General features: G+C 49.4%; 1 protein-coding gene across 1 annotated transcript in view; it reads right to left on the bottom strand.

Moving 5' to 3' along the window:
• Window positions 1-228: 228 nt before the first annotated feature.
• POMK (protein-O-mannose kinase) overlaps window positions 229-9967 on the bottom strand; it is a 16394-nt gene continuing 6655 nt past the window's right edge. Inside the window, exons 6-7 of the mRNA XM_010846450.1 lie at window positions 9819-9966; window positions 229-1617 (exon numbers count right to left, since the gene is read on the bottom strand). Of these exons, the coding sequence (XP_010844752.1) occupies window positions 847-1617; window positions 9819-9966 (919 nt within the window). The 3' untranslated portion in view covers window positions 229-846. The remainder of the gene's footprint in view (window positions 1618-9818; window position 9967) is intronic.

The following is a 9967-nucleotide window of genomic DNA, read 5'->3' as shown; positions in this document are numbered from 1 at the left end:
GTGGGGCCAGCTCTCTGTAATTCCAGTGACCACGAGGCCTGTGCACAGCCTTTCTGCCCTCAATGCCAGCTTTAACCCCCTTATTGGTAATGATGAATATGCACCAAATCCTTCCTCCCCTGCAAACAAGGATGACAAGGCCAAGGAAAGCTTTCTGAAGGATTCAATCATGCAACTCAAGTGGAAGGTCTTCAACGCCTTCCAATAATGAGTGAGTGACAGACACTGTTGGTGTAAAATGTTCACGATAATTAATGTTGAGCACAGAATAAATAACCAGCTGGAAGGTAAAGGGGAATTTCACAAGCACCATCCGAGGCAGTAGTAACACAGATGGGATTTCCGATATATGTGATATTTTCAATGTTCCTTATCCACTCAAGGCTTCAGAGAGCATGCACGCTAGCTCACTGGGGCGTGGATGACACAGGTGTGGCCCTGAGCAGTCACCCGAAACACAGCGACGTCTCCTCGGTGCCGTGAAGCACACTGCAGATGCTCACCCAACAAAGCGAGAACTACTGCTTGTCTCTTCCCCACACTGCCACTTAAAAACCTCTCCACGCACATTTCTTACAAGCCCACAGATTCAGCTGTTAGGGACTCCTCTTTGTAGCTCCATTTTTGTTACTTCCTTCAGATACTGGGCAGACTCACTGCTTCTCTCCACCTTCGCTTGCAGCCAGGCTCACGGCAAGCCCATGTGCTCCTGCTTAGCAACTCCTGCCAGGCAGTCAGGAGAAGAAGAACCTGGGGCAGAACCACCAACACCTTCCATCAGGGCAAAACCGGTGCAACTCTTCCAGCTGTTCCCTGACTCTCATCTGTCAGTGGCTACACTGGCTTTCACAGCATCTCTCTTGACTGAGACGTCGCGGTGTCTCTGAGTAGATTCAGAACCTTCTGGTAAGTGTCCAGGACGGCCTGAGCAGTGGGTCTCTCTGCAGGCACCTGGCTCTTACACGCCTTGTGAATGTCAAACAGGTGGAATCGGACCATGTCGCTCCCTTCCACATGCCCCAGAAGGAAACTGGAGACATCAGGAATCTTCCAGATGTCGCTCTTCTCGTCATACGTGGGCATGAGGTCGTCCTGGAAGGGCACGTCCTCTCCGAAGGGCCACAGCTGCTCTGGGGCCACGAAGTCCCCATGGAGCTCCCGGTGGCCACACTTCACCAGGGCCCCGGAGCTGTGGTTCACCAGGGGCAGGGCGTCCAGGTCGTTGAGCACGATGCTGAAGTTGGCGGTCAGCAGGTACTGGGACAGGGTCTTGGGCAGGTCACTGGAGTCGCACATGACCAGCGTGCCCAGGGGGCTGCGGTGCAGGAAGTCGAGGATGGCCACGTAGCCCAGGGCCAGCTGCAGCCTGTGCTGCCACGTGTTCAGGCTGCGGTACTTGGCGAGGTTCAGTGTCGCCTCCAGGTTGCCCAGGGAGCCCAAGGGGTGGTACTCGGTGAGAATGGTGTCGTCGTCCTCGCAGTAGCCCAGCAGCGTGACCACGTGCTCGCTCTGCAGTGCCTGTAGCATCCGCAGCCCGTGCAGGAAGTCGTCTCTCACCTCCGGCCTAGTGAGCCGTGACAAGGCCACCTTGCGCTCCTTCCACTCGGACAGAAACACCTGGAACAAAGCCACAGAAAACGTCAACCCGGAACCCTCAGCAGCTGGTGAGCTGGGAAGCAGCTGCTTTGAGGTGCTGGCTGCGGTGCAGAGGATGCACAGAGTCAAGCGTGGGCTGTTCCACAGACTCACTTGGGAGCCGGACCAGATGCTGGGTGAAGGCTCGGCCCGCAGGCGGTGGGGCAGCTGGCCTGGGAGCGGGTCTGTGGGATGACGGGCTTGCAAAGCAGATGTGGAGAAGGGGGTTCATTCCCCGGAGAGGGGGCTGCACGTGCAAAGACGGGGAGGGGAAAGGCTGGGGAAGGGGCGAGTGGAAAGCTGGAGAACACCGAGTAGGGAGAGAGTCCAGCCAGCCCACCACACACACCAGCACTGCCACTCGCTTTAAAAGGTGCAGAGTAAAGCACAGATAGGAATGGCTGTACGTAGGGAACACGCCTTTAACACGGTCATGGTTTTCCATGACTTTGGCTAGAACAGCAGAAGCTGAAATGACGCACTCCACCCTAGGCCAGCCGTCCTGACACCGCCAGCCGGCGAGCAGCTGCCCCGCACAGCTGTGCACTCACACTTCTATCACAGGGAAAGAAGTAAGAACCACTGACCCGCTGCTCGAGTCCCCAAAGGGAAGGCAGGGGTTGGAGAGGAGAAAACAGCCTCCAGGTCAGCACCCGGCTGCCCGGGCTGAGCTGGACCCTGTGGCCCATGTCCCTTTGGCTTCCATGTCTTCATAGTTAAAATAAAGGTTATGGTAGCAAGCGGGGGTGTAGTTTTCTAGAGACTTTGGCACTTAAATTAAAGGCAATAACCCAAAATATATAAAAAGCTCCAGAAATAAAAATCCAGCATTATTTATCAAAGCCTAACTGGAACCTGTCCACCCATCAACAATTGGGAAGTGCTCCAGTTATGCAGGGCCACTCAGGGAAGGTTATGGGTGCAGCCAACTGCAGATGCTATCGGATGGGGTTTTCAGAGATACAAGCAATGTGACAGATGAAAAGGACACAGTGTTTTTATATTATTGTTCTAACTGCATAAAACAAAATTACACAGAAATCTAAGGACGTTTTCTGTTCTCTTTACATGCTTCCCGCCACCCCCCCAACTTTATATCTTTTGGTATAACAAGAAAGAATATATAATACTCTAATATTTTAAAACATTTTTTTAAGGAACTAAAAAATACACTAAATGGAGGAGGTAGGCTGGAGGACTACAAAAATTTACTGTGGGCCTGAGAAGGAAGGTTCATTAACAGAAAAACCTACGAAACTGTCGCCGTTGATCATTTATTCAAACAGTTGTCTTTTAAGACATTCTCCAAAACCCAAATCTGAGAAATTTCACTATAGATAATTTCTACTAAGAAGTCAAGTTGCCCTCGCTGCTGGAATCACTGTATGTTTCGTGAATACATTTCTTAAATTTTAATATAGAACACATTTTCTTCTCTTCACAGAGCTGCACAAGCACTGAATTTGATCTCTGACTCCAGTATAAAAATCCTGTTTCTGTTGAGATCCATCACTCCCTTGGGCTCCCCTTCCCCTCACTGGCAACTAGCTTTTTTTTTCCCATATAAAATGGGGATCACTAAAGAGAAGCCGCTATGGTTTTTTTATACATTTATTCCACAAGAAATGCGGGAGAGCTTCAGCCACAGGCCTCATGACTTCCCCCCAAACCTCGCTTACATCTCATTCACTTTTGTGCCTCAGATAAATGAAAAGATGAAATACTACTGATGTTTATTATCAAATATTATTAGTCTTTGAGATCTCTCACAAATATCTGAAACCTCCAATATTACATACTTGCAAGTCAGGGGTTAAGAATCATTTCTCAGCAATCTACCTTTTTAAAAATATCATAAAAATAATCATGAATACTCTTGATAAAAGTTCAAATACGGAGGGAGTAGAACTCCTTCCTCTGAATTTAATCCCCAGCCCAAAGGAAACTAGTTAACTGTTTGACTAGTAATGTTCCAGACATTTTTCTATGCTTTTACACGTATTAATATCCATTTATAAAATAGCATTTGAGTTTGTTATATAAAATGGTACTATAATATATAGAGAGAGAGATTCAGGTCATTCTTTTTAAAGCTTCATAACATTTCATAGTATGGGTGTACAAACTATACTGGTGTATGTTAGGTAAGATTTTGCAGAAGACCTTTTTTTTTTAAACTGAAGTATAATAAAAATTCATTAAATTTGGGACAGATGCTGTCAGGGTGGCTTGGGTTCCTTTTTCTACACAGTTCTGTAATTTTACATAGGCATTTACTATGACCTTATGTGATCTATTTTTAAAGAATTGATATATATCTAAATTATTTCCCACTTATTTCCTATTAACAACAGTGCTACAATGAATAGCCTTATATTCACATCTCTGTGCACATGTGCAGATGTTTTCATAAGTTAGGGAAGTAGACGGATCACTGAATGAACACTATGTACCATCGCACCCTTCAGAGTCTGGGCCAACATGCACTTTCACCAATCATGTATGAATCTTACGTTCTAGCCTCAACCACACTGCTGCTGCTGCTGCTAAGTCGCGTCAGTCGTGTCTGACTCTGTGTGACCCCATAGACGGCAGCCCACCAAGCTCCTCTGTCCCTGGGATTCTCTAGGCAAGAACAGTGGAGTGGATTGCCATTTCCTTCTCCAATGCACGCATGCATGCTAAGTCGCTTCAGTTGTGTCCGATGCTGTGCAACCCTATGGACAGCAGCCCTCCAGGCTTCTCTGTTCACAGGATTCTCTAGGCAAGAATACTGGAGTGGGTTGCCATTTCCTTCAACCTTACTAAGTGTTACCAATCTACTGGATGAAAAACATTTCCCTGTTTTCATCTGTATTCTCCTGACTAACTCATCCCTGGGCATTTCTGTGCGTCTTCTGTGGAAAGTCTGATCACTGTCCTTCATACTATCTCCTCTAGGGTTGTTTGCTTCGTGCTTATTAATTTCTAGGAGCTCTTTATATATTATTCATGTGATCCTTATTTAAATGTAAAGACAAATTTTAGAAAATAATGGTCCTTTGCAGTACAAAGTCTGATCTGTCTTCATTCATTTAACAAGGTACTTATGTCAATTAAAAAAACTGAAGGAAATCCCTGGCCATGTGAAATTTACATTCTAGTGCAGGAGGCACACGATAAGAGAAAATAAACAGGAAGTGTGTAAAGTCCACTGGAAGGTAAAATATGCTTTGGAGAATAATTAAGCAGGGAAGGGGGAGAATTTATAACTTTATTAGTTTGGGGAAGCTCTCGCTGGGGTGATACTCAAACAGGAAGCTGACAGAGGTGGAGGAAGGAGCCAAGGGGCTTCTGTGGACCACATCCCAGGCAGGAAGGATGGCAGGGCAATGGCCTCTGGAGATGCGTCCACAGCCTGCCGTGATAGAGCAGCGAGGGGTCAGGGGGTGGGGAGTGGAGCCAGAGCAGAGGAGGGACACTGCTGCCCGTGGCCACACACACGCCACTCCAACGGCGGCGAGAGCAGCTGAAGCGGGCCACGGCAGAGGCAGAGAGCCCCATCTGGAGGATATGGAGACAGGCAGGCACCAGGCACGGAGCCCCGGCTCGGGAGGGGACAAGGCAGAAGCCTCGGAAAGGCCAACTCCTAGCTCTCTCCCACATGCAGAGACTGCACCCTGCTGAGGGCTGCGCGTGGACATGGACACAGGGGCATGAGAGGGGTGCCTCCCGGGGTGGGGAAGAGAGAAACTCTGGGATTAACACACATGTGCCACTAAATATAAAAGGGATAACCAACAAGACTCTACCGTAGAGCTCACTATTCTGTAATAACCTATATGGGCAAAGAATCTGAAGGACAGATGAGTAACTGATTTCACTGTGCTGTACGACTGAAACTAACACCGTACTGTAAATCAGTAACACCCCAATATAAAATTAAAATTGAACTTAAAAGAAAAAGGGGGCCTCCTGGCCGTGGTGTGAGTAGCTGGGTGGTGGGGAGAAGGGAGGAGGCTGAGGGGATGGTCTGTGACACACCTAGAGTGAGAAGTCTTTCAACAGCCAAGGTGTGGGGGAGGCAGGGGATAGAAAAGGCCCGAGTTCACCAGCGGATAAAGGTAGGGACAGGGCCGGATGACGCCACCCAGGCATCAGCACAGAGGAGAAGAGAGGTCCCAGATGAGGAGGCGGCCGGAGGGTGGACACTGCGTTTTCACACATCTGTGCTCCAGCCAGCCTTCCACATGAAAAACATCACATCCATCCCTTTCTGGGGTTACACAAAGCTGGAGGGCGCCAGAGGAAGAGAAAGAACCGAATCGGTTCTTCTGATGGGCGCCAACCCAAGTGCTCTGCCTCTGTAAAGGACCTTTTCACACCGTTCATGGGGTTCTCAAGGCAAGAATATCAAGTGGTCTGCCACTCCTTTCTCCAGTGGACCACGTTTTGTCAGAAGTCTCTACCATGACCTGTCCGTCTTGGGTGGCCCTACAAGGCAGGGCTCGTAGTTTCACTGAGTTAGAGAAGGCTGTGGTCCGTGTGATCAGTTTGATTAGTTTTCTGTGATTGCAGTTTTCAGTCTGTCTGCCCTCTGATGGAGAAGGATAAGAGGCTTATGGAAGCTTCCTGATGGGAGAGACTGACTATGGGGGAAACGGATCATAGATAAAGCAAGAAAGTTCCAGATAAACATCTACTTCTGCTTTACTGATTACGGCAAAGCCTTTGACTGCGTGGATCACAACAAACTGGAAAATTCTTCAAGAGATGGGAATACCATACCACCTTACCTGCCTCCTGAGAAATCCGTATGCAGGTCAAGAAGCAACGGTTAGAACTGGACATGGAACAATGGACTGCTTCCAAATTGGGAAAGCAGCACATCAATGCTGTATATAGTCACCCTGCCTATTTAACTTATATGCAGAGTATAACATGCAAAATGTGAGGCTGGATGAAGCACAAGCTGGAATCAGGATTGACAGGAGAAATATCAATAACCTCAGATATGCGGATGACACCACCCTTATGGCAGAAAGCAAAGAGGAACTAAAGAGCCTCTTGATGAAGGTGAAAGAGGAGAGTGAAAAAGTTGGCTTAAAACTCAACATTCAGAAAACTAAGACCATGGCATCTGGTCCCATGACTTCATAGCAAATAGATGGGGAAACAATGGAAACAGTGACAGACTTTATTTTCTTGGGCTTCAAAATCACTGCAGATGGCGACTGCAGCCATGAAATTAAAAGACGCTTGCTCCTTGGAAGAAAAGCTACGACAAAACCAGACAGCATATTAAAAAGCAGAGACATTACTTTGCCAACAAAGGTCTGTCTAATCAAAGCTATGGTTTTTCCCACAGTCATGTATGGATGTGGACCATCAAGAAAGCTGAGCGCCGAAGAATTGATGATTTTGAACTGTGGTGTTGGAGAAGACTCTTGAGAGTCCCGTGGACAGCAAGGAGATCCAACCAGTCCATCCTTAAGGAAATCAGTCCTGAATATTCATTAGAAGGACTGATGCTGAAGCTGAAACTCCAATACTTTGGCTACCTGATGCAAAGAACTGACTCATTAGAAAAGACCCTGATGCTGGGAAAGACTGAAGGCAGGAGAAGGGGACAACAGAGGATGAGATGGTTGGATGGTATCACCAACTCGATGGACATGAGTTTGAGCAAACTCATGATGGTGATGGACAGGGAGGCCTGGCGTGCTGCAGTCTGTGGGGTCCCAAAGAGTCAGACACAATTGAATGACTGAACTGAACTGAAAGTACCTTGGTTTTAAAGGACAAAAGCAGCAGCTGTGAAAACTACTGGAGGTCTGTGAGGCGGGCACACGGAGGCTGCCAGAGAGGAGGATGCCCACGAGGGAGGCATGGGGGCAGCCGGTGGATGGAAGGTCAGGAGGCCGCCCTGGGCCCCACCTTACACAGGCCCTGGGGTCCCAACGTGGGCAGGACAGATGCGCTCAGGATACTTGTGCCATGAGGGCAAATTTCAGGCAAAGAAACAAAGCCTCAGTAACAGCCCTTGAGTGCCCTTCACCTTAACAAACAAACCACACTGCACACTGCTGAACCTAGTGGGAGTCTGCTGAGATCCCCTGAAATCACGTCTGTCCCAAACAACAACCTGGCATCACCAAAGCTACTCAAAGACATCCTTCAGGGTAAAAACCAATGCCGAAAATGTTCTGAGTGAGCACAATAACACAGAAACAAGTGGGGAGCCACAGGGTCCTTCTTCGAAGGAGACAGAAGTTACCTGGCTTCAGGTGCTTCTCTACTACCTCCCTCCCTGGCGACATCTTCACGGCCCACTGCTGTCAACACCGACCCAAATCTATACCTCCCCCCACCCCGAGTGCCAGGTTTTACACCCAGCGGCCGGGCCACCTCAAGCGCACACGGGACCTTCCCAGCACCGCTGACCCTGTCCCTCAGCTGCCTGGGCCAGGCACCTCTGTCACCCTGTCCCTTACACCCCACGGCCAGTATAACGGGATGGCCCGCAGCCTCCTCCTGGCAGGGACAGCCAGAACCCACTGATTCCTCACCGGATCTGGTCGGGCTGCAGCTGCCTGTCCCCATGCTCCCCACCCAGGCCGGCACCACCCCCCACACTGCATGCAGGAGCAGCGTGCCCAAGGCTGGGAGCCCCCCGGGGCCCTCACCTCTTATTCCTTCCTTGCATCCTGCCTCTGGTCCCCAGACAGCCAGGCAAGGCCTCAGCTCATCCCCGGGTTTCCTGCTGGAGCCTTGTCCCCAGATACCCACTACCACCTTGACCCCCCGGATGACAAGCCCACGGCTCTCTTCCTTGCCCCAAGGGCAAGTTTCAGCCAAAGAAACAAAATCTCAGGGCAATGGCCTTTTCGTCACCCTTCATTTTAATGAACAAGCCACATCCTGAACTGACTTCTAGAGTCATCCTGCCTCAGTTAACATGGGCACAACTGCTGCTGAAACAGCCCATGAGACCAGGCTCTGGAGGCTTCTAATGAGAACTGAATTGGCCCCTTTGGGTTCTCTTTTTAAAGTAAAATATTTTCTTAATCAATGTAATAGTATGCTGATATAAATCACAGCAATATCTTTTTCCATCTGTCTCCTGGAATAATGGAAATAAAACAGAAATAAACAAATGGGACCTACTTAAACTCAAAAATTTTTGAATAGCAAAGGAAACAATAAACAAAAGGCAAAGACAAGCCACAGACTGGGGGAAAATATTTGCAAATGATGTGACCGACAAGGGATTAGTCTCCAAAACTTATAAACAGCTTGCTCGCATGACACTTAACGGCATCAAAACAAACCTCCGGGGCCTCCTGGTGGATCAGTGGTAGAGAATCCATCTGCCAGTGCAGGGGACATGGGTTCAATCCCTGGTCTGGGCAGATTCCACATGCCTCGGGGCAACTAAGCCCGTTGCGCCACAACTGCTGAGCCTGTGCTCTAGAGCCGGCGTGCCTAGACCTCTGCTCTGCACCAAGAGAAGCCACTACAAGAAGCCCGTCACCCCAACCAGAGCTGCCCCCACTCACCGGAACGAGAGAAAGCCCACGCCCTGCAATGAAGACCCAGCGCAGCCCCCAAAAATAAACAAACAAAATGAATTTTTAAAAAAAGACATAGATAATAAACACATAAAACGGATAACCAACAAGGACCTCCTGTACAGCACAGGGAACTCTGCTCAGTGGTATGTGGCAGCCCGGATGGGAGGGGAGCTGGGGGAGAATGGATACATGGATACGTGCAGCTGAGTCCCTTTGGTGTTCATCTGAAACTATCATAATGCTGTTAATTGTCTACACTCCAAGGTAAGATGAAAAGTTTTTGAAAAACAGCACCGTACAGCTGGAAAAATAAGAACCAGAAAACTTGCCCCAAACCCTCCTTCAGCACTGCACGATTTCTATCATTTTTATATTTTTTACGTATGTAATCGTGCAGATAGGACAGCCTCTGGCACAGCTTTCCATTTTGCTTTTCTACTTAGGACAGCATTCTCACACTGTGACACAGGCTTCCTAATGACCCCTGTTGACCGCAGAACACCCTACAAGGGGGTGGGCCCACCCGGTGGGCCCACCCTTTACAGGGATGGCGTCCCGCAGTGGGGTTTCTGGGTTGAGCCGGCGCCCTCCCCTGGGCCGCCTGCCCCCTTGACGGCGGGCGCGACTCACCGTCTTCACGGCTCCCTCCCCGACGCACTTCAGAGGCCTCACTTCCGTCCTCAGCTGCTCGCAGGACAGCCACGGGGAGCAGGTGGTCGCCTGCCCCATGCTGAAGTGGCCCGGCGGGCAGCGGCCCGGCTGCACCCCGGGGCCGCGGG

The sequence above is a fragment of the Bison bison genome, unplaced genomic scaffold (assembly GCF_000754665.1).
Source record: "Bison bison bison isolate TAMUID 2011002044 unplaced genomic scaffold, Bison_UMD1.0 scf7180017864236, whole genome shotgun sequence".
NCBI lineage: Eukaryota > Metazoa > Chordata > Mammalia > Artiodactyla > Bovidae > Bison > Bison bison.
Note: the sequence above shows the minus strand (reverse complement) of the source record. Positions and strands in the feature narration are given on the sequence as shown.